This window comes from Labeo rohita, chromosome 12 (genome assembly GCF_022985175.1).
Source record: "Labeo rohita strain BAU-BD-2019 chromosome 12, IGBB_LRoh.1.0, whole genome shotgun sequence".
Lineage (NCBI taxonomy): Eukaryota > Metazoa > Chordata > Actinopteri > Cypriniformes > Cyprinidae > Labeo > Labeo rohita.
In genome coordinates this window covers 714443-741947 of record NC_066880.1, presented here as the reverse complement: position 1 = coordinate 741947, position 27505 = coordinate 714443, and the positions used below count along the sequence as shown (strand labels likewise).

The 27505-nt window shown below is 28.7% G+C and overlaps 1 protein-coding gene across 3 annotated transcripts; it reads left to right on the top strand.

Annotated features, from left to right (window-relative positions):
- The first annotated feature begins 28 nt into the window (after positions 1 to 28).
- Positions 29 to 27505, top strand: LOC127174206 (alpha-actinin-2). 3 transcript variants are annotated; one of them, XM_051124533.1, is made up of 21 exons: positions 29 to 346; positions 5951 to 6065; positions 6138 to 6257; positions 7927 to 8013; positions 8090 to 8177; positions 8257 to 8335; positions 10809 to 10890; positions 12410 to 12495; positions 12587 to 12679; positions 13547 to 13777; positions 14052 to 14199; positions 15249 to 15399; positions 18158 to 18266; positions 19256 to 19396; positions 19527 to 19709; positions 21442 to 21576; positions 21704 to 21883; positions 21962 to 22108; positions 24050 to 24115; positions 24203 to 24361; positions 27023 to 27505. In XM_051124533.1, the coding sequence occupies exons 1-21, from the start codon at positions 44 to 46 to the stop codon at positions 27179 to 27181; spliced, it is 2862 nt and encodes a 953-aa protein (XP_050980490.1). In that variant the 5' UTR covers positions 29 to 43; the 3' UTR covers positions 27182 to 27505. The 3 variants fall into 3 exon arrangements, with proteins under 3 accessions (XP_050980490.1, XP_050980489.1, XP_050980491.1); XM_051124532.1 differs by having other exon boundaries at positions 24050 to 24361; XM_051124534.1 differs by lacking the exons at positions 24050 to 24115; positions 24203 to 24361; positions 27023 to 27505 and adding an exon at positions 23611 to 23765.

Here is a 27505-nt window from a genome sequence, read left to right as displayed (position 1 = left end):
TTTTATTAATACACATACAGTCTTGCGTGTTTTATCATTTTTTATGGTCTTTCGTGAGATTATTTTGTTGTTCAATTGCTGTCCTGTCAAGCGTTGTTCGGTCACGTGTCAGCCGGTGGGCGGTGACGTCAGCCGCCGGTGCGGTTATCAGGCGGCGGATGGCGAGAGCGCGATCAGACACACAGCAGGATCACAGAGAGACGCGCTGATGGAGATGACGATGACGATGGAGATGCAGTATAACAACAACAATAACGGATACGGTCTGGAAGAATACATGATCCAGGAGGATGAGTGGGACCGAGACCTGCTGCTCGACCCCGCCTGGGAGAAACAGCAGAGGAAGGTCAGAGTTCACAATAAGAATAAGAATAATAATGGAGTAAATCATTTATAAACAAATAATTTAACAAGAAATAAATTAAATGACAATAAGCAAGAAAAGTGTATTTATACAACTCATTTCATATAAAAACTGAAAAGAGAAATTGAAAACAAACGTCCAGTCAAGTAAGATTAAGTAAATAATTAATAAATTAATTAATTACAGTTTTTGAATATTTAAAACAGTACTGTAGCCAGAGTTAAGAAGCAGAAGATGATGACAAATAATTTCTAAAAATTTTAAATAATCAGTAGTGAAAGATAAAAGTACAGAAAATATGTAACGATTCACAAATTTAACAAAAGCAATCAATTAATTTGCAATAAGCAAGTTAAGTTTATTTATAAAACTTATTTGCAAAAGTTACTCTAATTAAAAAGCAGAAAATAAAAAGTCAAATAAAAAATGTTTAAAAATCAATGAACAATTTAAAATTATTAAAGTTACTAAGAAGCATAAAATAGTCATTTCTAAATATTTTTAAATCAGTAGTGCAAAAACAAAGTGAAGAATAAACATAACAATCCACAAAGTTAACACAATAAATAAAATGATTAAACAGTACACAAGTTGAGTTTATTTATAAAACACATTTCATCTGTGAAAATAATTCAAACTTAATTTAAAAAAAAAAAATATATATATATATTAAAAAATCAAGTGAGATCAAGTAATAAAAAATAAGAAAAATCAATTACAATTATTTAAAAATATTTCAAAAGCACATTAAAAATACTTATTATTAATTAAAAATAAAATATATATATATATATATATATATATATTTTAGAGGTAGTTGAGACTGTACATGGTACAAATTTAACACAAGAAATACAATTATTAAACAGTATGCAAGTTGAGTTTTATAAAACACATTTCATGTGCGAAAATAATTGAAACTTAATTTTTTTTTAAATATATATAAAAATATCAAGTGAGATCAAGTAATAAAAAATAAGAAAAATCAATTATAATTATTTAAAAATATTTCAAAAGCACATTAACAATACTTACTATTAATTAAAAGTTTTTCAAAATATTTTAGGGGTAGTTGGGTCTGTAGTATTTATACATGCTTTGTTTAAAAACAGCAGAAGTCTATGATTTGTCCTGATTTGATTTGCGTGGCACATTAAAGTCTGTGTATTTGCTAGTGTGTGTGTGTGTGTGTGTGTGTGTATCCTCTAACAATAGCTCTAAGTAAATGTGTGTGTGTGTGGTATGAGATCTGTAGACAGATGATGACGACGCTCTAATTTTATCAGTGTAATGGTCTGTCACTAATCCTCCGTCCTTCATGCTGAATTCACACCTGAACTCTGTCCCTCTGCTCGGAGGGAAAGTTCATCTACTGTACACGATCTGCGTCCTTCAGACACAACAGGACAAATGATGAGTTCAGTCAGTGTCAGACTGATATTTAGTCAGGAATGACTGGAGGAGAAACACAGACTTTCTGAACTCAACTCTCTCTATTTATATACGTGAGAGGCACAATGAAAATCCTCCGAGTGCTTGTAAAGTGCACAAAGATCCGTCTGACCACACAGAGAAAACACGCCGGACCAAAAACAGATGAGTTCCATGAGCCGAGTGACACGTGTTTGTCATTGTGTCCGTCTTCATGTATCTTGACAAAAACTCACAACAACACTGTATGTGAATTAAAAGTGATCAGATAAAAACAAAAATAATGCAACACAAGTGGACTTTATATATATATATAAAATTAAATTAATTATTAAGTATAAAAAGTAGGCAAACAAAATATATAAAATATGCCAAAATAAAAAAAAAAAATTATTTAAAATATTTATAAAAAATAACAATTATTTATAGAAAAATAGACTTATTATTTATATTTTTATATGATATATATATATATATATATATATATATGTCCTTGCGTGTGTGGTTTGCTGAAGTACTGAAATAAAAATTGCACTAGTCATGAAAATAAAAATTAATAAATCATAATGTATGTAATACTATATAGATGAAAAATTAATAAATGAAATAAAATATATAAAAAATAAGTTATTAAATAATATTAAAGTAAATAAAAAATGATAAAAATAAGTAAATAATAAAAATAATATAACAGTAAAGTACTGACATATATTATATTAATAAATAATAATGCATATAATGTATTGATAAACAATTAATAAATAAAATTAAAATGTATTAAAAATGATAAAAGTAAGGAATAAATAATAAAAATAATTATTTAATGAATTAATTACTTTATTGTGGTGAAGTTTGAAGCAAATTGAGAAAAATTAAGAGGCTGATTTCAAAGCATTTACTTATATATTAATTGATTATTATGTAGAAAAAGTAGGCAAACAAAATATCTCAATTAAAAAAATATTATTTTAAATGTTAAAATTAAAAATATTTGAAAATATTATTTTAAATATTTGTACAAAAATAACACGGAAAAATAGCCAATTATTCGTATTTTTATATGCTATTTATTTATATATTTTTTAAATTAATTAAATATATATAAAAAGTAGCCAAAACAAGCAGCAGTGAGTTTTGCAGAGGTTGTTTTGTCCAGTGCTGACATACTGAATTATTAATAAATAATATATAATACAATATAGATGAACAATTAATAAATGAAATAAAATATATATAACAATTTATAAAAATAAGGAATAAATAATAAAAATAATTATTTAATTAATTATTGCATTATTGTGATGAAGTTTGAAGCAAATTAAGAGGCTGATTTTAAAGCATTTACTAAGAATTGTATGTGTATATATATATATATATATATATATATATATATATATATTTAAATGAATTATTATGTATAAAAAGTAGGCAAACAAAATTTATATAATATGCAAAAATAAAAAATATATATATATTATTTTAAAATTTTTAAATTAAAATATTTTTAAATATTATTTTAAATATTCGTTAAAAAAACACAATGGAAAATAGACTATTATTTATATTTTATATGCTATGTATATTTCTAAAAGTAATGAAATCTATATAAAAAGCAGCCAAGACAAGCAGCAGTGAGTTTTGCAGAGGTTGTTTTGTCCAGTGCTGACGTACTGAATTATTAATAAATAATATATAATACAATATAGATGAACAATTAATAAATGAAATAAAATATATATAACAATTTATAAAAATAAGGAATAAATAATAAAAATAATTATTTAATTAATTATTGCATTATTGTGATGAAGTTTGAAGCAAATTAAGAGGCTGATTTTAAAGCATTTACTAAGAATTGTATGTGTATATATATATATATATATATATATATATATTTAAATGAATTATTATGTATAAAAAGTAGGCAAACAAAATTTATATAATATGCAAAAATAAAAAATATATATATTATTTTAAAATTTTTAAATTAAAATATTTTTAAATATTATTTTAAATATTCATTAAAAAAACACAATGGAAAATAGACTATTATTTATATTTTATATGCTATGTATATTTCTAAAAGTAATGAAATCTATATAAAAAGCAGCCAAGACAAGCAGGGGTCGTTTTGTCCTTGCGTGTGTGGTTTGCCGAAGCGTGACCTCGGCTCATCAGCTGCGTTTGTGGCCGTGTGTGTGTCTCTGTGCATGCGATTAATCCCAGTGCCTCGTCGTTTTCTGTGAACTGACGGCTGAATGCAGCGCCGATGCCAAACTGCGGCTGTCGTCGCCTCTCTCTCGCCGTTTTCCTCTGGCATGTGCGCTTCACTTTACAGGTTCACTCGTGTTTCAGAACGCGTGTGATTTATGAGGAACAGAGCGGCTGGCATTGACAGGACGGACATTCTGTGCTCGGCCGTGACGCACAGACGTGCTTTTGTTTTGATCTCAGCCGTTAGCCAAAGAGTTATTTACTCACTGTTTCAGACTGCTTTTGTTTTAGGTGGAGAAAATCCTACAAAATAAGCTGCAAAATCACATTCAGATATCAGATGAATGCTTTACATCAGCCATTCACCATGATGAAGTCAGTAAATGTGGTGTAGAAAAAATTTTCACTCAAAAATTGCAAGTACATTTCTTATAGAATTACAAAGAAGCAGCGAGTAGCACACTGAATTATTAAATTAAATTAAATTAAATTTTGAAGTAGAAAATTTTTCCTGTATTTTCTTGTAAAATGCACTGCAAAATATGTTATATACATGTATATTTTTTAATATAATTATGTATATTTAATTTATCATATAATATATAACGTAGGCAAAACAAAATGTGTTCAATATTTATTTATTCATTTATTTATTTAAATATATAAAAAAGTACTCAAAGCAAAATATAAAATTCAAACAATTTAATATTTAAAATATTTTAAAATTTAGAATATTTACTGTACCCTGTGTAATTAACATAAAAATCACATTTAATTTTTTTTTTTTTTTTTTTTACAGTGCAGTTTGTTAAAACAATTATTTATAGAAATGCACTTACAACTGGGCAAAGCATTCACAGGGATCAAAAGCAGAACTTAATAGCAGAAATTTTGTGTGTATTTAATCTGGAAAGTGTCTAAATAATTGCTTGTGTGATTTTTATAAAGAAACAGCAAATAACACATTAAATTATTGAATTAAATATTAATTTAATAATTTAATTAATTTAATAAAAGTTACATTTTCCTGTATTTTCTTGTAAAATGCACTCCAATTATCTTAAAAAAAAAAAAAATATATATATATATATATATATATATATTTTTTTTTTTTTTTTTTTTTTATTTTAATATAATTATATATATATATATATATATATATATATATATAAATTACGTTTATTATATATTATAGTATATATTAGAATATAATATATATAAAAAATATATATCTAAGAGGTAAAAAAATTAAGAAATTTTAATATTGCAATTTATTTATTTATATGCAATGTAATACATTTATATTGTTCATTTATGTAAAATATAAATTATATAATTATAAACATTACACACACACACACACATACAGTAAAGTAGGCAAGAAAATGTTTACGATTTTTTGTTTATTTATTTATTTAAATATATTAAAATGTAGGCAAAGCGAAACATAAAATTCTAATAATTTAATATGTAAAATATTTTAATATTTAAAATATTCACTGTACCCTGTGTAATTAACAACAAAAATAAGTAGGCAAAACAAAATGTGTTTACTATTTTTTTATATATTTCTTTGTTTTTTTTAAATATATAAAAAGTAGGCAAAGTAAAATTTAAAATTAAATTAAAAAAATGTAATATTTAAAATATTTTAATATTTAGAATCTTCATTTTAGCCTGTGTAATTAACATTCAAAAATATATTTTTTTTTTACATTTTATTTTTTAATTTTCAGTGTGTATTTGATCTGTAAAGTGTCTAAATCATCTTTTGTGTAATTTTCTTTTTTGTGAAGTGTGTAAAATAATTTTTACAGAATTCATTGTTGCTGATTTTACTTGGAGAATAGTTAAGAATTATCTTGTATCTTAAGAATTATCCTCACTATGTGAAAGAATGTGAAGTAAACACTAAAGTGTGTGTGTGTGTGTGTGTCTCAGACGTTCACGGCCTGGTGTAACTCTCACCTGCGGAAAGCAGGAACGCAGATCGAGAACATCGAGGAGGATTTCAGGAACGGCCTGAAGCTGATGCTGCTCCTGGAGGTCATCTCAGGTACGCCAGCGCTCCTCAGGAGGACGTTTGCGGGTTCTTCTTTCTCTCAGTGACGGTTTGTTTTTCCCCCAGGTGAAAGACTTCCCAAACCAGACAGAGGAAAGATGCGCTTTCACAAAATCGCCAACGTGAACAAAGCTCTGGACTACATCACCAGTAAAGGAGTCAAGCTGGTGTCCATCGGCGCCGAGGGTGAGAGATTCACCTCAGCATACCACGAATACAGTTATTTTACAGCATAGAACTGCTTTAGACTCATATCTCATGACTGATGATTATATGATTATAGGAAATAACAGCAATCATTCTGCATGTTCAATCCTGATCAGTCGGGTGTGAATCAATTTGATTCACTATTCACAGGTTTTTGATTCGATTCAAAGCGATTCGGTTAGATTTGATTCACAGTTAGATTCAGTTCAGTCCAATTTCGATTTATGATTCAATTCTGTATTAAGTTTGATCTCTCAGTCTGTCATAATTACAACATTTTTACTAGTTTGATTGTCATGCAAATATCTGTGATTAAAGAAATGTTATACAGAGTAACATGAATATTCTAAATTATAAAACTAAATATTAAAAAATATTTAAAATAATTATTTAAAAAAAATAAAATATACATTTAAAAATATATGTATTTTGTTTTTTTGGAGTATCAGAGCAATGTAATTTAGATTTTTGTTATTTACATTTTTTTCGAAGGAGCTTTAATTATATTAATTAAATAATTAACATTTTAAAATATATGTATATATATATTTTTTTACTTTTTTACTTTTTTACTTATTTTGAAATATTGTGATTTTTATTATTTGAAATATTAAACTTATATAATATAATTTTTTGAAGGAGCTTAAAATAATTAATAATATTTAAAAAATTAATTAAGTAATTGACATTGAAAAATATAAGGACCTTAAAATAATTAATAATATTAAAAAATGTTATTAAATAATTAACATTTTAAAACATATGTATTTTTTATTTTTATTATTATTATTATTTTTTTTTTAACTTTTTTTGGAATATCAGAGCAACATTATTTAGATTTTTTAATTTTGAAACTTATATAACAATTATTTTGAAGGAGATTAAAATCATTAATAATATTTAAAAAATTAATTAAATAATTAACATTTAAAAATATATGTTTTTTACTTTTTTTGGAATATCAGAGCAATGTAATTTTGATTTTTATTATTTAAAATATTAAAACTATAATTAACATTTTAAAAAATATGTATTTAAAATATGACACTTAAATAATAAAATTTGTTTGAAGGAGCTTTTAATTATTTAAGTTTCAGTTTTGATTTTAAAGTTACGTTTTTAGTAATTTTGCCATGTGCTTTTCATGTAATATTTCTTAGTTTTTGTTTATTGTTTAAATATTACGTTTCAAGTAATTATAATAAACAATATTATGTTTTACAGACATTATAAAAAAGCAATGCAAGTCTAATCAATCTAAAATCTAAAAATAAAAAAATGCAAATATTTTAATATTCAAATTTATGTAATTTGCATTTATACTGTTCATTAATTTTTTTTTTTTTTTTTTACAAAATTCATTATTGCTGAACCAAAATATTACTTGATATTATATTATGATTACTAAATGCTACTAAAGTGTATATAAAATATATATTAAAATATATATTTAAAAAAAAATATATATATATATATATATATATATATATATATATAATAATTATACAAATAGATACAATGAAATGAAAATAATAAAATTCAAATATACTATTTTCAGAGTATTAATTTTACTGTGTAATATTTAGTTAATGAGAGTGATTTGCATGAATTACGCTCGTAAAATGAAGCGCCTCTTTCGGCTCCTCAGAGATTGTTGATGGGAACGTGAAGATGACTCTGGGAATGATCTGGACCATCATCCTCCGCTTCGCCATCCAGGACATCTCAGTGGAGGGTAAAGAGAGATTCACACAGAGCGCATCTCACCAAACCAACACACACACATGAGGTTAACACTGATTCTCTGTCAGAAACCTCGGCTAAAGAAGGGCTCCTGCTGTGGTGTCAGAGGAAAACCGCCCCGTACAGGAACGTCAACGTACAGAACTTCCACTGCAGGTACGAACACGCAAATGCAGTTTATTTCCACCTGCTTCATTTTCATTTCATCCCGCTAATGTCTGATTCCCTCGTTCAGCTGGAAGGACGGTCTGGCGTTCTGTGCGCTCATTCACAGACACAGACCCGACCTGATCGACTACGCCAAACTCAACAAGGTCTCTGTCCGTCACTGCATGATCGTTAACCTGTGTGTGTGTGTGTGAGTTAACTAGTAGATAACTCACCGAAAGAACTACTGGCCAAAACCACTGTATGTGTTGAGTTATGAGCAGTGTCATTTTAGTGTTATGTACTATTATATATTTTTTATTGATATTTTAAATTAGCATTTATTTTTATATTTATTTTTTTTGTTTTAGTTTTAATTTTTTTAAGAATTTTGTTACATGATTTTGTAATTTATTTAGTTTTTGTTCATATTTAAAATATTAATATTAGTTTTTTATTTCATTCATTGCTTTTTTAATTAGTAATAATTAGTAGGTGCTATTAGTAAGTTTTAAACAATAAACAAAAACTAAGAAAAATGACAAAAGCACATGGCAAAATCACTAAAACTGTAACTTTGAGATTGAAACTGAAACTATAAAATTTTTGTACTTTCATTTTTCATTTTAATTTGAGTTAATTGTTTTGAATAATTTTATGTGCTTTTGAAATTTATTTATTTTTGTTTATATTTAAAATATTACTGTTTATTTTTATTTCATTCCATTGCATTTTATAATGTCTGTTAAACATAATATTGATTATTATAATTACTTGAAACACTTAAAAATTGTGTGAAAAATTAAACATAATTACTAATATTTAAACAAACAAAAACTACAAAAAATGACAAAAGCACATGGCAAAATGACTAAAACTGTAACTTTAAAACTGAAACTATAAAATGTTTATACTTTCAGTTTTCATTTTAATTTAAATAATAATTTTAATGTTTAAAATAATTTTATGTGCTTTTGTAATTTATTTTAGTTTTTGTTCATATTAAAAATATTAATATTTGTTTATTGTTTTGTTCAGTTTTATTGTATTATTTATTTCATGTTTAATTAAATTTTTGATTTAATTATATTTTCAATATTTTTTAATTTATATTTTATATACATTCCATTGCTTTTTTATAATGTCTGTAAAAACATAATATTGATTATTATAATTACTTGAAACACTTAAAAATAATGTGAAAAATTAAACGTAATTAGTAATATTTAAACAATAAACAAAAACTAAGAAAAATGACAAAAGCACATGGCAATATTAAATTTTTATACTTTGTTTTCTTTTTAATTTTAGTTAATTTTTTAATAATTTCAATAAATGTAATAATTTTTTTAAACCCAATTAGTAATATTTAATCAATAAAAACTAAGTAAAATGACAAAAGCACATGGCAAAATCACTAAAACTGTAACTTTGACATTAAAACATTTTTATACGTCCAGTTTTTATTTTAATTTTTTAATAATTTTGTTGTAATTTATTTTTTTGTTCATATTTTAAATATTAATATTTGTTTATTTTTTATTTCAGCATTAGTTTTTAGAATTAAATTTGTATATATTTAATTGTATTTAAATGTATTTTTTACTTTGTGTACAGTCATTTTTTTGACTTAAAATAAATGAAATTTAGAAGTGACTTTTACATTTTTTTAATATTGATATATTATTCCAGCTTTATTTCCATTAACAAAGAATATTTAATATAAAACCTTCCTGCAGCACAGACTCTTGATCCAAACTGAGGAATGAGAGTTTTTTCCCAGGTGGTTTTGCTGGGAGTCGATTTCTCTGTCACAGTTGCTCTATTTAAAGAGCTGATCTTATTCTCTGGTCAGAATGATGTGAGTCATCTGATCCCGAACTGAAGGCTTTAGCAGGTCTGCTTGAAAGACCGAGCGGGATTTAACGGGATCCTCGCACTGAGCGATAATCCTGAAGAGCGTGTCTGAAACCAGAACTGTTTAACAGCCCGTGTGAATCGCATGAAGAGCGTCATCATCTAATCTCAGCCAGGGTTGCCAGGTCTGCGAAACAAAAACAGTCCTGGTTCCAAGCTAAAGCCCAATAGCAGTTTTTCGGTGGTTTTCACCTTTGTCAGAGGTCAACGGCGTCAAAATAGTGTTTTGGGAGTGGGGGGAGAACGCTTTAACCCGCAGCAACAGTAAAAGTAGCCCAGTTGTGCTGTAAAACTGCAGACTTGGCAACCCTGATCTCAGCCTGCAAGAATGAAAGCACATAAACACTGTTAAAGTTTTTTTAATGAATATTTAGATTTTTTTTATTATTTCATTTTTATATATATTAAATGTATTATATATATACATTTTAAAAAAAGTTTTAGTTTTTTTTTTCATACATAAAGTTAAACTAAATTTAACAATTTTTTTTTTTATATTTTATTTTATATATTTTTATATTTTATATTATTATTTTATTTTTTAGAATCAGAATAATTTTATATTTATATACATTTTATATTTACCATTGAATTAATTTTAAGTAACACAAAAATTCTTTTTATGGTTTTAGTTTTAGTTAACTATAATAACCGTGTCAGTGAATAAATTCAGACGAAACCCATCGTGCCGTGCGATTGATTGCTCTGGTTTTGTCTGTGCAGGATGATCATCTTGGAAATCTCAATCTGGCTTTAGAAATTGCAGAGAAACACCTGGACATCCCGAAAATGCTGGACCCTGAAGGTAAAGAGGGACGGATCGTCTCAAATGTTTCACATTATACAATATTGTGAGCTCTGATTGTTAATGCAAAAGACAGAATGCTAATATCAGATTAAAGCATTTATAATAAAGCATAATAAAACAATGACACTCATATTTAATAATGTATTATTAGATTTCATTTTTAATATTTTCTTTAATTTTAGTTAAAGTTTTAGTTTTTTTTTTTTTTTTTTAAATATATCTGTATAGCTTTTATTAATTTTTAATTATTAGTTTTAGTTAATTTAATTTGAGTTATTTTAGCAGGTCAAGTAGTTAAGAAATTTATATTTTATTTCTGCCTGAAATAAAATATTTTTTAAAAATATTTTATTAATTAAATATTTTAATATTTTAAAATATTTTATTAATTAAATATTAAATATTTGTTTAAAATAATAACTTTTTATGCGTTTAGTTTTAGTTAATAAGCTTCTGTATCATAGATTTTATTTGTATTTTGAAATACAATGAAATATTAGTTAAATATAAATATATTTTAAAATATTAAAATATTTAGTATTTTATTGTGTGCTTTTGTCATGTTTATTAGTTTGTTTATTAAAAATGTAAGTATTATTAAATTTTTGTAATTTTATTTATTAGTAAAATGAGAAACTAAGTTTAGGTTTTTAAAAATATTTTATTTCAGTTAATGTTTATTTTGTTTCAAGTCATGATTTTTTTATGTGTTTAGTTTTAGTTAATGATAACCCTAGTTCAAGCTTCACTTTTATAGATTTTATTAGTATTTTAAATTTTTTAATCAACATTTTTAGTTAAATATAAATATATTCAAATATTTAGTCATTTTGTTGTGTGATTTTGTCATAGTTTGTTTATTAAATAAATAATTTTTAGTTTTAGTTTTATTTACATTTTTTTAATAAAATTAAAATTATAATGTTATTTATTATAATTATTTTTTATTTTATTAATTTTATTTATTAGTAAAATGAGAAACTTTTAGGTTTTTAAAAATATTTTATTTCAGTAAATGTTTATTTTGTTTCAAGTCATGATTTTTTTATGGTTTTAGTTTTAGTTAACGACAGTAACCCTGTTTGCATCTTGATGCATTAATATTGAATATGCAGCAGCAGCAGGTGTGTGTGACTGTGATAAATAAATAATCGTGTATGTGGAGATTTTAAATGCACTGCGTTCTAAATGTAGACGCCCTAAAATGCTCAAGTCACGTGACTCCTGTATTATTATACAACAATACTGTCCAGCTGAACTCAGGAGCAGATTTAGGAAACACAGCTGTCTGCGTGTCGCGTTACGATCGTGACCCTCATGACCTGACGGCCTTCAGCGACCCATCCCAGAATGCATTGCAAATATTCCCCTCTGATGACTGTGCAATGGCGCACTCATTTAGATGTTTAAGGTTCAGTGTTCTGAACATCACCACTGCAGTGTTTGAAGCATGTATCACATATATCACAGTGTTTGCTCTTGGAATTGAGTGAGTTTAATTCTTATCTCTCTCCAGACATCATTAACACCCCGAAGCCTGACGAGCGGGCCATCATGACGTACGTGTCCTGCTTCTATCACGCGTTTGCTGGGGCAGAACAGGTACTTCTGCACTAACCGTAAGCTACACATAGATCTGATTAAAGAATGACACAGTGCAGACGTTGAGTGACATCTGTGTGTGTGTTTCTAGGCAGAAACGGCGGCTAACAGGATCTGTAAAGTGCTTGGAGTGAATCAGGAAAATGAGAAACTGATGGAAGAATATGAACGACTGGCCAGTGAGGTACAACAATAACAACAACAACACTGAAAAACATATTGTATTACATTATATTATTTCATATATAAAAACAGATTCCAATAAAAAATGATTCATGCATTTATTCATCATCAAACTGATAAAAAGTGACAGTAAAGACATTTTCAATGTCACAAAAGATTTCTATTTCAAATAAATGCTGTTCTTTTTAACTTTCTATCCATGTGTAAATCCTGAAAAATAAAATGTATGAAAGTTTCCACAAAAATATTGTGCAGCACAACTGTTTTCAACACTGATAATAATCATAAATGTTTGTTGAGCAGCAAATCAGCATATTAGAATGATTTGTGAAGGATCATGTGACACTGAAGACTGGAGTAATGATGCTGAAAATTCAGCTGCGCATCACAGAAATAAATTACATTTTATCAGATAATCAAATAGAAAAGAGTTATTTTAAATTAGAATAATATTTAATATTTTTACTGTATTTTTGATCAAATAAATGCAGCAAATCAGCATATTAGAATGATTTCTGAAGAATCATGTGACACTGAAGACTTTAGTAATGATGCTGAAAATTCAGGTTTGATCACAGAAATAAATTACATTTTAATAGATATTCACATAGAGAAGATGTATTTTAAATTAGAATAATATTTAATATTTTTTACTGTGTTTTTGATTAAATAAATGCAGTATATCAGCATATTAGAATGATTTCTGAAGGATCATGTGACACTAAAGACTAGAGTAACGATGCTGAAAATTCAGCTTTGATCACAGAAATAAATTACATTTTATCAGATAATCACATAGAAAATAGTTATTTTAAATTAGAATAATATTTCAAAATTTGATTTCAAATGTTTCTGTTTTCTCCTGTAGTTGCTGGAGTGGATCCGTCGCACCACACCGTGGCTGGAGAAGCGAACTCCTGAGAACACGATGGACGCCATGAGGCGTAAGCTGGAGGATTTCAGAGACTATCGGCGCATACACAAACCACCCAAAGTCCAGGAGAAATGCCAGCTGGAGATCAGCTTCAACACACTGCAGACCAAACTCCACATCAGCCACAGACCCGCGTTCATGCCCTCCGAGGGGAAGATGGTGTCTGTAAGACACACACATACACATACACACACACACGTTCTTGCATTCCTATTGCATCTAAACCTAAGCCCCACAAGAAACTGCTGGCACATTTAACATTTCAGCAAACACAAGCCTTTTGGTTTATGGGGACACAGGAAGTGTAAACCTCATAAACCATGTTTACATTGTAGTACCCATGTCATTATACACATTTGTGTCCTCATAAACCATATATACCAGAACACACACACTGACCCTGTCATTGGTGTGAGTTAACCTGTGTGTTGATGTGAAGGACATCACGGCAGCGTGGCAGGGTCTGGAGCAGGCTGAGAAGGGTTATGAGGAGTGGCTGCTCAGTGAGATCAGGCGTCTGGAGCGTGTGGAGCATTTGGCTGAGAAGTTCAGGCAGAAAGCGGCAACACACGAGAGCTGGGCGCAGGGTGAGCCACTGACCACAAGACACAACAAACGCTTGACATGAAGGCTTTTGAAGGAACACTTCAGCCAAAAATGAACATTCTGGACCACTCTAGAATGTGTTTGGCATCATTTTACACCTTGTGATATTTCTTCACACACAAAGTTTGCAAACTTTAAATTTTAATATGCACAGGTATGAAACAGATGAATGAAAATAATATAATAATAATACTATTATTTATTTATTTATTAATTTGATTTTGCATGAGGTAAATATTTATTAAATATTTATTTATTTATTTAAAATATTTGTTTATTTGTTTATTTTATTTTATTTGTTTATTTTATTTATTTTTTGCATTAGGTAAATATAACGTAATAACATAGTACATACCACTATAAATATAAATATACATACTACTATATAAATGTGACCCTGGACCACAAAACAAGTCATAAAGGTCAATTTTTTTAAATTGAGGTTTATACATCATTTGAAAGCTGAATATAATTAAGCTTTCCATTGATGTATGGTTTGTTAGGATAGGATAATATTGAGAAATATTGAGAAAATCACCTTGAAGTTGTTCAAATGAAGTTCTTAGGAATGCATATTACTAAAATTAAGTTTCAAAGTTTACAAAATATCTTAATGGAACATGATCTTTAATAGTTTTTGGCGTAAGAGAAAAATCGATAATTTTGGCCTATACAGTGTATTGTTGGCTATTGCTACAAATATACCTGTGCTTCTTAAGAATGGTTTTATTGTACAGGTTCACAAATATACATTCTTCAACTATTTAATATAAGATGTATTATTTTCTTCCAAAAAATTAACAAAAAAGTAACAAAATTAAAACTATGCAAAACCAAGTTTAAAAGCTTCAGGTTTGAATATGCAGAAGCATACATGCATTAGGTAAATGATGGTAAATTTTCCTTTTTTTTTGGAACTGTTCCTTAAATTAGTCAGCAGAATAACTTTTTGCAGCTTTTTGACCCAATGCAAGAGTTTTGAAGAGCTCTGAACCATGTGTATGTGTGTGTGTGTGTGTGTGCACTGCAGGAAAGGACAAGCTGTTGACTCTGAAGGATTACGAGAGCGCGTCCCTGACGGAGGTGAGGGCATTGCTGCGGAAACATGAGGCATTTGAGAGTGACCTGGCAGCACATCAGGACAGAGTGGAGCAAATCGCCGCCATAGCACAGGAGCTCAAGTATGACCACTTCCTGTCTTTTCTTCAATGCATCACATTGTACGTTTTGTACATGTGGGGTCGTGTGAACAATTAGGTATTGCAATAGCCAGTTTTGCCTCCATAATTTCGCCTTTTTTCAGACAAGTGGAAAGAAAACATCCAAAATACACATTTAAGTGTTTGTTTTATTGCACTTTTTCTATTTGCGTCTGTTGATTTCAATTACAGTACATATCTTTAAAAGTTTTTTCTCCACTTCAGCAGCACTTACATACACCAAAACTTAGAGTTTTGTTCCTCTCTATAGTCTGAAGGTTTTTACTGTGGGGTTTGTTCATATTTCATTCACACTGATTTATACATCATTTTAATTCTAAAACATAGTGAAAACGTATTTGTTTCTGTCTGTTGACAGTATTTTTTGATTTATGGAGTAATAAAAGGGGTAATTCAAAATCCTCTTAGGAAAAACCTTTAACTCTAATGTGTCAACAAAATCAAACAAGAATTTTGAAATTTGACTTTATCAAATGTTCTGAAATTTAATGCAAATGAGTGCATATTTAATTAGATAATGCCTTCTTTGCATATTTAAACTTAACATTTTAGAAAGCTTGTAATATTTTTTTTGTAATCTAGTAATTTAATGTTTATTTTTTCCATAACTTGCATTATTTCAGACTAGCAGAAAGAAAATATCCAAAATACACTTTTAAGTGTTTATTTTATTGCACTTTTTCTATTTGCGTCTATTGATTTCAATTACAGTACATATCTTTAAAAGTTTTTTCTCCACTTCAGCAGCACTTACATACACCAAAACTTAGAGTTTTGTTCCTCTCTATAGTCTGAAGGTTTTTACTGTGGGGTTTGTTCATATTTCATTCACACAGATTTCTACATCATTTTAATCCTCAAACATAGTGAAATTTATAGAGAGTATTTTTTGATTTATAGAGTAATAAAAACAGATGTACAACACCCCATCTGTAAAAACCTTTAACTTTAATATGTCAACAACATTAAATAAGAATTTTGAATATACCATTATCAATAATTCTTAAAAATTATTCAAATTAGTGCATATTAGACAATGCCTACTTTGCATATTTAAACCTAACATTTTAGAAAACTTGTAATACATTTCTTTGTAATCTATTCATTAAAGGTTTATGCTTCCATAATTTGTGTTCTTTTAGACTAGTGGAAGGAAAATATCCAAAATATGCTTTTAAGTGTTTACTTTATTGCATTTTATCAATTCACATCTGTAGATTTCAATTACGATGTATATCTTTAAAAGTTTTTTCTCCACTTCAGCAGCACTTACATACACCAAACTTAGCAGTTTTATTCTTCTCTATTTTCTGAAGGTTTTTACTGAAGGGTTTGTTCACGTATCGTTCAACCTGATTTATAGAACATTTTTTTCCTAAAAACATGTATTTTTTTCTGTCTGTTGATAGCATTTTCTGATTTATCGCGTAATAAAAATCGAAATCCAAAATTCCCTCTATAAAAACCTTTAATATGGCAACAAAACTGTTATGGAAATGTATGCATGAGTGCATATTTAATTAGATAACATAATTTGCATATTTAAACATACATTTTTAGAAAAGTTGTTAAACAGTTTTTTTGGTAATCTGTAAATGTTTACCCTGTTCACCTGTGGTGTCTTGTCTTAAGGGTAAAATTGACCCCATTTACGATAAAGACACCACCCGAGCAAGTGTTTGGCGTTTTTCTCGCAATGCCGTGTGTGTTTAAAACGGTAACAGTAATTTAAATGTGTTCCTGGCTGCAGAGGTAAATGGATGTGGCAGCAGTGTTGGGTTTCTATTGTTCTAAATACAGTCAGACCACCTGTCAGATTCCCTCTGTGACAATGAGTCAATGTCGTACCGAAAAACACACACACACACAGATCTCAGTATATATCCAGCGCTCTATTTGTAGAAGCTGCGTTCAGTTGTTCATGCCGATGCATCAAAGTGACACAGGCATCTGAACGCTCACATCAGCTCCTCTGAAACGCTGTCAGCACCTCCATCAGAACAGGTGCCGCTGCTGTCAGGAACATCATGAACGTCTGATCGCGCACTGATCTTTACATCTACGTTTTTAAAGGATCTTTTTAAATATGTCCTAAGGGCATTTTCAGACTTCAGATGATCTCACGTGTCCTAAAGGGATGCTCAAACGGACAATACTGTTTGATTGATTCATTTGATTCGATCAGCTTGGCATTTCACAACGCCAAAAGCACTGCAAAAAAAAAAATCTTACTCAGTATTTTGTCTTGTTTTCCAAAACAAAAATCTAAGCATTCACAGATCAAAATAAATTTGCTGGACAAGCAATATAATTTAAGATCATATTCAAAAAATTATAAATTAAGTATATGCTTTAAAAAATAGTGAATTTAAACACAATTCTGTTTGTATTTTATTGGAATGATGTGTTGCAGTTGGACAGTTGGTGCAAATGACAGAGGGTGCTTTGGGAGATTTAACTTCCAAAAATATTATCTTTTCATTCTTACGTCCTTAATTTAAGAATATTAAACCCTAATGCTGTCTATAGTCCTATTGATCTATATACTTGTGCAAAATATATTTGTACGAGCTTATCAGTTTGTTTTGGACTTCATCAGCCGTCATGAGTCTGAGCAGACGCTGCTCTCCACTGGAAACATGATGCACTGCATGAGAACTTGCATGGAAGAAAAAAGACTTTAAAAATATTAATGTGTGCATTTGTTTGCGTTCGGCAGTGAACTGGACTATCACGCTGCTGCGGTCATCAATGAACGCTGTCAGTCGATCTGCGATCTGTGGGATCAGCTGGGAACTCTGACCCAGAAACGCAGGGAAGCTCTGGAGGTGACAAACACAACACTTATATGACCAAACCTGCTGTCTTTAGTGATTTTACCATGGTTTTTGGGAGTTTATAGTACCCCATAGTGGTATGTTAAATTATATGTTAAATATGTAATTAAATATGTGACCCTGGACCACAAAACCAGTCTTAAGTATCACGGGTATATTTGTAGCCATAGCCAACAATACATTGTATGGGTCAAAATGATTGATTTTTTATTTTATGCAAAAAATCATTAGGATATTAAGTAAAGATCATGTTCCATGAAGATATTTTGTAAAATTACTACTGTAAATATCAAAACTTAATTTTTGATTAGTAATATGCATTTCTAAGAACTTCATTTGCACAACTTTAAAGGTGATTTTCACAATATTTTGATTTTTTGCAGATTTTCCAGATTTTCAAATAGTTGTATCTCGACCAAATATTGTCCTATCCTAACAAACCATACATCAATGGTAAACATATTTATTCAGCTTTCAGATGATGTATATATCTCAATTTCAGAAAATTTACCCATATGACTGGTTTTGTGGTCCTGGGTCACATATGTATTAAATTAAGCATATTATGATGATTTCTGAAGGATCATGTGACACTGAAGACTGGTGTAATGATGCTGAAAATTCAGCTGCGCATCACAGAAATAAATTACAGTTTAACACATATTCACATAGAAAACAGATATTTTAAATTGTAAAAAATATTTCACAATTTTGCTATTTTCACTGTATTTTTGATCAAATAAATGCAGCCTTGGTGAGCAGAACAGACTCCTTTCAAAAACATTTAAAAATAACTAAATAAAAACATATTTAAATTATATAATTCATATTCATATTATGTGATTAAATTATATAATTTAAATAATAAATAATTATTAATTATTATTCATATTGTTGTGGAGCATGTCTCGTCTAATGTCAGCTTTATGCTTCTGAAGTAAAGTTATATTGTGGTGTGTGTGTGCGTGTGTGTTCATAAGAGGACGGAGAAGCTCCTGGAGACGATCGATCAGCTGTTTCTGGAGTTTGCTAAGAGGTCGGCTCCGTTCAATAACTGGATGGAAGGAGCCATGGAGGATCTGCAGGACATGTTCATGGTTCACTCTGTAGAAGAGGTTCAGGTGAGGATCTTAGAGTCATCACTTTCACTAAAGACAAAAACTAATCAAACTTTTATTGCTTTTGAAAACCCATTTGAAAACTCTGAATTGAATTCCTGATGTTCTTCTCTCTGTGTGTGTGTGTGTGTAGAATCTGATCTCGGCTCATGATCAGTTTAAGGCGACGCTGCCCGAGGCCGACAGCGAGCGTCAGGCCATTCTCAGCATCTATAACGAGGTGCAGAAGATCACTCAGAGCTACGGGATCTCCAGCAAACTCACCAACATCTACTGCGACATCACACCCGCCATCATCAACCAGAAATGGGAGAAGGTCTGTGTGTGTGTGTCTGTGGAACAGATGGAAAAAGCATAGAGTTTAAACTAATTTCAAGGTCTGCAAAAGTCTTTATTAATTAAAACAATTTTCTATACTAAAAATGATATTCATATGTACATGTATAGTGAATATAATTTCAGTAACACTTCACAATAAGGCTCCATTTGTTAACATTAGTTAAGAATGAGTTTACATGAACTAACAATGAGAAATACTTCTAAAACATTTATTAATGTTAGTTAGATGCAACATTTACTAATACGTTATTACAATCAAAAGTTGTATCTGTTCATATAATTGAATGGACCTGATCTTAAATGAACTAAAAGTGAACAGTTATATTATTATTAAATTATGCTAACGAACATTCAAATTCTGAAAAAAAAAAAAAAAAGAAAGAAAGAATTTCCTATTGTTAGTTAAAGACACATTTTAATCATTGAAATTGCAACTTTCAATATGTTCATATATATATATATATATATATATATATATATACACGTTACCATAATTTCTTCTAGTTATAATTGTTTCTTAATATGTTTCATTGTCTAAATATGGCTTGATGTTCATCATAGATACTGATTTTTGTCTTATTAGAGACATTAATACATGCAGTTTAAATCGGGGTTATTATAGTTAAATAAAATTACAACTAAAACCGTAAAAAAAAATGTAACAAAAAAAGTAAACATTTTTGGTACTTGAAATAAATGTAAACTAAAATAAAATATAAAAACGTATTTATTTCAGCTAGTTGCCAAAGCATTTAATTACACATTAATATCTAATTTATATTCAGTTTACTTTGATGTACTAAAACAAAATAAATGTAAAATAAAAATTAATGAAAACCATATAGACATTAATTAACTCATTAATTAATGTATCAATTTATTTATTTATTTATGTAGTTATTTATAAATGAAAAAACTACAAAAAATGACAAAACAAAAAAAACAAAACAAAATCAATAAAATTGACTCAGAATATAATAACAGTACTGGTTTAAATCTAAGAAAAAAATTAAATCTGAAATGTCAAGAGTTTGTACATACAAATCCACATTTTCCAAAGAAATCTCAACTTTTTTATAATTAATTATTTCATTAATTAATTTAGTTAGTTAGTTAGTTAGTCATAAACTAAAAAACGACAAAACACCATGAAATCAATAAAATTGACTCACAATATAATAAAAATACTGGTGTAAATCAAATATTAAATTAAAAAAAAGAAAATCTATAATTTCAAGAGTTTGTACATACAAATCTAAATTTTCCAAAGAAATCTCAATTATTTAAAAAATTAATTAATTAATTATGTAGCTATTTATAAACTTAAAAAACTACAAAAAGACGACAAAAACACAACAAAATCAATAAAATTGACTTGAAATATAATAACAAAACTGGTTTAAATCTAAAAAAATGAAAGAGTTTGTACATACAAATCCAAATTTTCCAAAGAAATGTCAGCTATTTTAAAATGTATTAATTACTAAAATGTATTATTAAATCATGAAATTGTCATGGAAATTAATTAGTAAAATGTACTTTTTAAAAAAATATTCTCTCTCTCTCTCTCTCTCTCTCTCTCTCTATATATATATATATATATATATATTTTTTTTTTTTTTTTTTTTTTTTTTTTAATTTTAATTTAATTTTTTAATAAATGTAAGTAATTGTAAACTTTGAGATTCCATTTTCTTCCTGTTGTGAAGGTGAAGAAGTTGGTTCCTCAGAGAGACGGCACTCTGCATGAGGAATTGTCCCGACAGCATGCGAACGAGAGATTCAGACGACAGTTTGCAGCACAAGCCAATGCCATCGGACCCTGGATACAGACACGCATGGAGGTCTCACACTCACACACACACACACACACATTAATCAAATGTCACATATCATGATCAAAATGTGAGTAATAACAGGATTTGGCATGGATGTGAATTTGATTGATTTTTGTGCATGCATTTGTCTCAGGAGATCGCTCGCAGCTCGGTGGATCTGGGCGGCACGCTGGAGGATCAGATGACCCAGCTGAAGCAGTACGAGCACAACATCATCAACTACAAACCCAACATCGACAGGCTGGAGGGAGACCATCAGCTCATCCAGGAGTCGCTCATCTTCGACAACAAGCACACCAACTACACTATGGAGGTACAAACACACACACACACACGCACACACACACATAAATGACACGACTCCGTCTAACACGCGTCCCGTGTGCCGCAGCACATCCGTGTGGGATGGGAGTTACTGCTCACCACCATCGCTCGCACCATCAACGAGATCGAGACGCAGATCCTGACCCGCGACGCTAAAGGAATCAGCCAACAGCAGCTCAACGATTTCAGATCCTCCTTCACACACTTCGACCGGGTGAAACATCGCAAACACACTACAGTCACGCTCAGCGTGATATTACAGTATCATCAGCCAGATAAAATTACTTGTTTTTAGATTTATATTTGCTGTTTTAATTTTCGGAATTTGTTTGTTTTTGTCATTTTTATAGGTAACAAATGTTGCCTTGGCAACAGTGACATTTTTGTATCACTGACATACTTTTTTATTTATTTTTTAAATATTTTGAATCAGTTTTTATTTGTATATTTTTCATTCTAATTTAAATTTTAGTTAAAGTTTTAGTAATTTTGTAGTGTTTTTTGTCTTTTTTTAGTAGTTTTTAATACACACGTCTATATAATTTATGAATTTTTATTTCAATTTGAGTTTATTTTAGTACCTTAATTAAAAATAAATAAATATTGCCTTGGCAACAGTGTTATTTTAGCGTCACTGAATTACTATTAATATTTTAAATACATTTTTATTTTATATTTTCTGTTTTCGATTTAATATTAGTTAAAGTTTTAGTAATTTTGTAGTGTTTTTTGTCTTTTTTAGTAGTTTTTAATACACATGTCTGTGTAGTTTTCATGAATTTTTATTATTTCAGTTTTAGTTCATTTTAGTGACATGTTGCCTTGGCAACAGTGTTTGTTTCAGTGTCACTGATACTATTAATATTTTGAATATATTTTTATTTTATATTTTCTGTTTGCATGTTAATATTAGTTAAAGTTTTGGTAATTTTGCTGTGTGTTTTTGTCTTTTTTAGTAGTTTTTAATACACATGTCTATATAGTTTTTATGATTTTTTAAAATTTTTTTTATTTTAGGAACTCAATTAAAAAATGAAATGTTGCCTTGGCAACAGTGTTATTTTTGTATCACTGAATTAGTAATAATATTTTTGAAACATTTTTATTTTATATTTCGTTTTCATACTAATATTAGTTAAAGTTTTAGTAATTTTGCAGTGTGTTTTGTCTTTTTAGTAGTTTTTAATACACGTTTGTGTAGTTTTTATGAATTTTTATTTAAATTTTAGTTTATTTTAGTGAAATGTTGCCTTGGCAACAGTGTTATTTCAGTGTCACTGATACTATTAATATTTTGAATATATTTTTATTTTATATTTTCTGTTTTAATCTTAATATTAGTTCAAGTTTTGGTGATTTTGTTGTGTGTTTTTGTCTTTTTTATTGTCTAGTTTATATTGTTTTCAAATGTCTATATAGTTTTTATTAATTTTTATTTCAGAAATAAAAACATAATTTATATATGTTTCAAAAATGTTTATTTAATGGTTTTAGTTGAAGTTATTTTAGTAAATCACACTGAATATTTTTTTTTAATATTTTATTTTATTTCAGTTGATGTTTAGTTTATTTCAAGTAACAAAAATGTGTTTTTTTTTGTCACGGTTTGGATTTTAATTGTAGTTTTAACCATAATAACCCAGACTAGAGTTAACCTGTAACTCACTGCTAACTGATCCTGATTAGTAGCTTGTATGTTTGCTTGTATTGCTGCAGATTAACCAAAAGAAACTTTTACTGAAGGTTTGACTGGTAACTTTGGCCAAACAGGAAACCACTACAAACTAAAACAGGTACTAACTAAACCTTATCATTTAACTGTAGAGCATTTAACTAGTTTAGTGATGTATATTTGGTGTAATGTGTTATTAAAGTCACATGAAATCAGAATGAACTCTGTTTACTTTCATATTATGCTGTGTACTTCATATGCTACATATGTATTATTCTGGAAGAAGTGACTCTTCGAAAACTGAATCATTTGAATCAACTGCTTCAAAAAATGATTCAAAAATGATTCTAAATTTTGAATCGCTTGAAATGACTCGCTGGTAAACGCATTAAAACAGCTTTTACAAACCCATTTCAGATATTATATTGAAAGGATCATTTAAGATTATGCCATGTTTAAGTTTGTTTGTGTTGATTTTTGCAGAAGAAGAAGGGCGGTATGGAGACGGATGATTTCAGAGCGTGTCTGATCTCTATGGGTTATGATCTGGTAAAACAACAGCCGCGAACGCAGCGTTTGAGTGCAGATCTGTTGTGTTTGAACACGTCAGCAGTGTTTTTCTGTCTCTGTCTGCAGGGTGAAGCCGAGTTCGCACGCATCATGTCTCTGGTGGATCCCAACGGATCCGGTACGGTGACGTTTCAGTCGTTCGTGGACTTCATGACGCGCGAGACCGGAGACACGGACACGTCGGAGCAGGTCATCGCCTCCTTCAGGATACTGGCTGCGGATAAGGTGAGATTCACCCACGAATGAGCCTTAACAACACTCAACACAGCAATTAAACGGCCCTAATAAACTCCATGTGTTAAATACACAACAGCCTACAGAAATCCTGAACCACAACATGAAAAAAAAAAATCGAAATCGTCTTCTAGTGATTTTTTATTTTTTTTTGTCTCAGAATTTCTTTCTTTCCTTTTTTTAGAACATTTTTTCTAAAGTGAGAATTTTTTTGGAGAAAAAAAAAGTGAAGAGTGAGTTTTGATGAGAAAGTTTTTGAAAAGACAAAAAATGTTTTTGAGGAGAGTTTTTTTTCTTTTTTTTTTTTGATGAGAAAAAAATTGAAGAGGGGAAGAAGTTAAGAAGAGAACAAAACATTTTTGAAGAGGGAAAAATGTTGAGAAATTTTGAGGAGAGAAAAATCTTTCTTGGGAAAGAATATTTTAAGAGATCAAAAAAAGTTTTTTTAACTATTATTAGATTGTCTGGACAGGATAATCATTCATGTTCATAATATACCTCAACTAAACGTGAAAATGAGCGTTTCATCTCAAAATAAAGACGTTTAGCCGTTGTTTTTTGTATTTTTATGAATTTCAAATTTCAAAAACATTTACATTTAAAGCAAATTTGTAGGATATTGAAATATTAAAAAAAAAAAAAATTCACATTTTACATTTGAAAAGAGTACCAAGAGGTGATGGATTTGACTTTATCAGTGGAAGACTAACTTCCACTGATAAATAAAAATACCAAAATTTTGTTCCAAAAAATTAAAAGTTAAAACAAAAAATTAATTCAAATAATTTATTTAATATTTGTACAAAAGTGCATAAAATATTAAGAATCTTTTTTCACATGGATAAAACATTAAATTAAAAAAATATGCTAATGCAGTATTACACAAAAACATTTTTTTTCTAAAGTGAGAAAATGTTTTTTTTTGATGAGAGAAAAAAGCTTTAAAAAAAGGTTTTTGAAAAGAAAAAAAAAGTTTCTGATGAGAAAATTTTTGACAATAAAAAATTGGAGAGGGAAAAGAAATTTCACTGCAAACATTTTTTTCTAAAGTGAGAAAATGTTTTGGTTTGTTTTTTTGATGAAAAAAAAGCTTCAGACGAGAGAAAAAAATTTTGAAGAGAAAATTTTTTAAAAGAGAAAAAGAACAAAAAATGTTTTTGAGGAGAGAATTTTTTGGATAAGAAAATATTTTTGACAGTAAAAAAATTTAAGAGAGAAAAAAAATGTTGAGGAGAAATTTTGAGAAGAGAAAAATGTTTCTTAGGAAAGAATTTTTTAAGAGATCAAAAAAGAAAAGTTCTCGAAGAGAGAAATTGTTTTTTAAGAGATAATTTTTTTTAGATTGTCTGGACAGGATAATCTTTCATGTGCATAATATACCACAACTAAACAAATGTGTGTTTCATCTCAAAATAAAGATGTTTAGCCATTGCATTTTGCATTTTTGTGAATTTCAGATTTCAAATTTAAACATTTACATTTAAAGCAAATTTGTAGGATATTGAAATATTTAAACTAAAAATGTGTTGTTGTTTTTTTCACATTTTAAATTCGAAAAAAGTATCAAGAGATGATGGATTTGACTTTATCAGTGGAAGACTAACTTCCACAAAAATACCAAAATTTTGTTCCAAAAAAAAGTTACAACAAAAAATAAATTCAATTTATTTAATATTAGTACAAAATTGCGTAAAATATTAAGAATCTTTTTTCACATGGATAAAAACATTAAATTAAAAAAAATATGCTAATGCGATATTACACAAAAACATTAAAGAAATTTCACTGCAAACAAGCATTTTATTTCTAAAGTGAGAAAATGTTTGGTTTTTTGATGAGAGAAAAAAGCTTCAGAAGAGAAAAAAATGGAAGAGTGAGTTGATGAGAAGGTTTTTGAAAAGATAAAAAATTTCTGATGAGAGATTTTTTTTAAGAAAATATTTCTGACAATAAAAAATTGAAGAGGGAAAAAAGTTTAATAGAGGAAAAAAAGAACATTTGTGATTTTTGAAGGGAAAAAAATGTTGATGAGAAATTTTGACAAAAATTTGCTAGTGCGATATTACACAAAAACAAAAAAGAAAAAAAGAAATTTCACTGCAAACAAACATTTTGTAAAGTGAGAAAATGTTTTTTTTTTTTTGATGAGAGAAAAAAGCTTCAGAAGAGAAAACATTTTTGATGAGAACATTTTGGGAAAAAAAGTTTTTGATGAGAGAAAAAAGTTTCAAAAGAGAGCAAAACATTTGTTTGATAAAATATTTTTGACTAAAAAAATTTAAGAGGGAAAAAAGTTCAGAAGAGAATTTTTTTTTTGATTTTTGAAGAGGGAAAAAATTATGCAAAATTTGAGAAGAGAAAAATGTTTCTCGGGAAAGAATTTTTTAAGAGATCAAAAAGATGAGAGAAAAGTTCATGTTGCAGTTCAGGATTTCTGTAGGTTATTGTGTTTTTAAGTAATTCAGTTTATTAGTAAAATTACAGAGCTCTGACCTCTTCATTTATGCATGACTGACAAATCTGCATCACACTGAGTTCAATACATAAATCTTAGAAGTGCATGTTAAAGTAAAATAAACCACATTTATATACGTTATAAACCCGTAAACAAGCGTGCCGTTTATATGTAGCTGTGTTGTTCTGTGTTTGCAGCCGTATATTCTGGTGGATGAGCTGCGCCGGGAGCTTCCTCCGGATCAGGCCGAGTACTGCATCTCCAGGATGCCTCCTTATAAAGGACCCGACGGAGCCCCGGGAGCGCTGGACTACACGGCCTTCTCTACGGCGCTGTACGGCGAGAGCGACCTGTAGATGACCGGAGCCCAGTAGAAAACTCTGCTGTAGTCTCGTGTGTGTGTGTGTGTGTGTGTGTGTGTGTGTGTGAGCTTCCTCCTGTACTCAAGCTGATGATACACGGACAACTTTAGAGCAGCGCCGCCATCAACACGCAACCGGGTGAGACACAAGTGCCTAGGCAACATCACTCAGCCAAAAAGTTTTGCGCTCAAAAAGTTGTCCCGTGTGTCGTCACCTTGGCTGACACTGGAAAAAGATAATCAATCATGTGCGTAATAAACCACAAATGAACATGAAAATGTGTGTTTCATCTTAAAATAAAGACGTTTAGCCATTGCA

Bases quoted from the DNA above. Each gene is read 5' to 3' on its own strand.
- LOC127174206 (XM_051124532.1), top strand. From the start codon at position 44: ATGGTCTTTCGTGAGATTATTTTGTTGTTCAATTGCTGTCCTGTCAAG. The intron at 6,066-6,137 runs GTACGCCAGCGC...TTTTTCCCCCAG, and splicing joins GCTCCTGGAGGTCATCTCAG to GTGAAAGACTTCCCAAACCA. The intron at 10,891-12,409 runs GTAAAGAGGGAC...ATCTCTCTCCAG, and splicing joins GAAAATGCTGGACCCTGAAG to ACATCATTAACACCCCGAAG.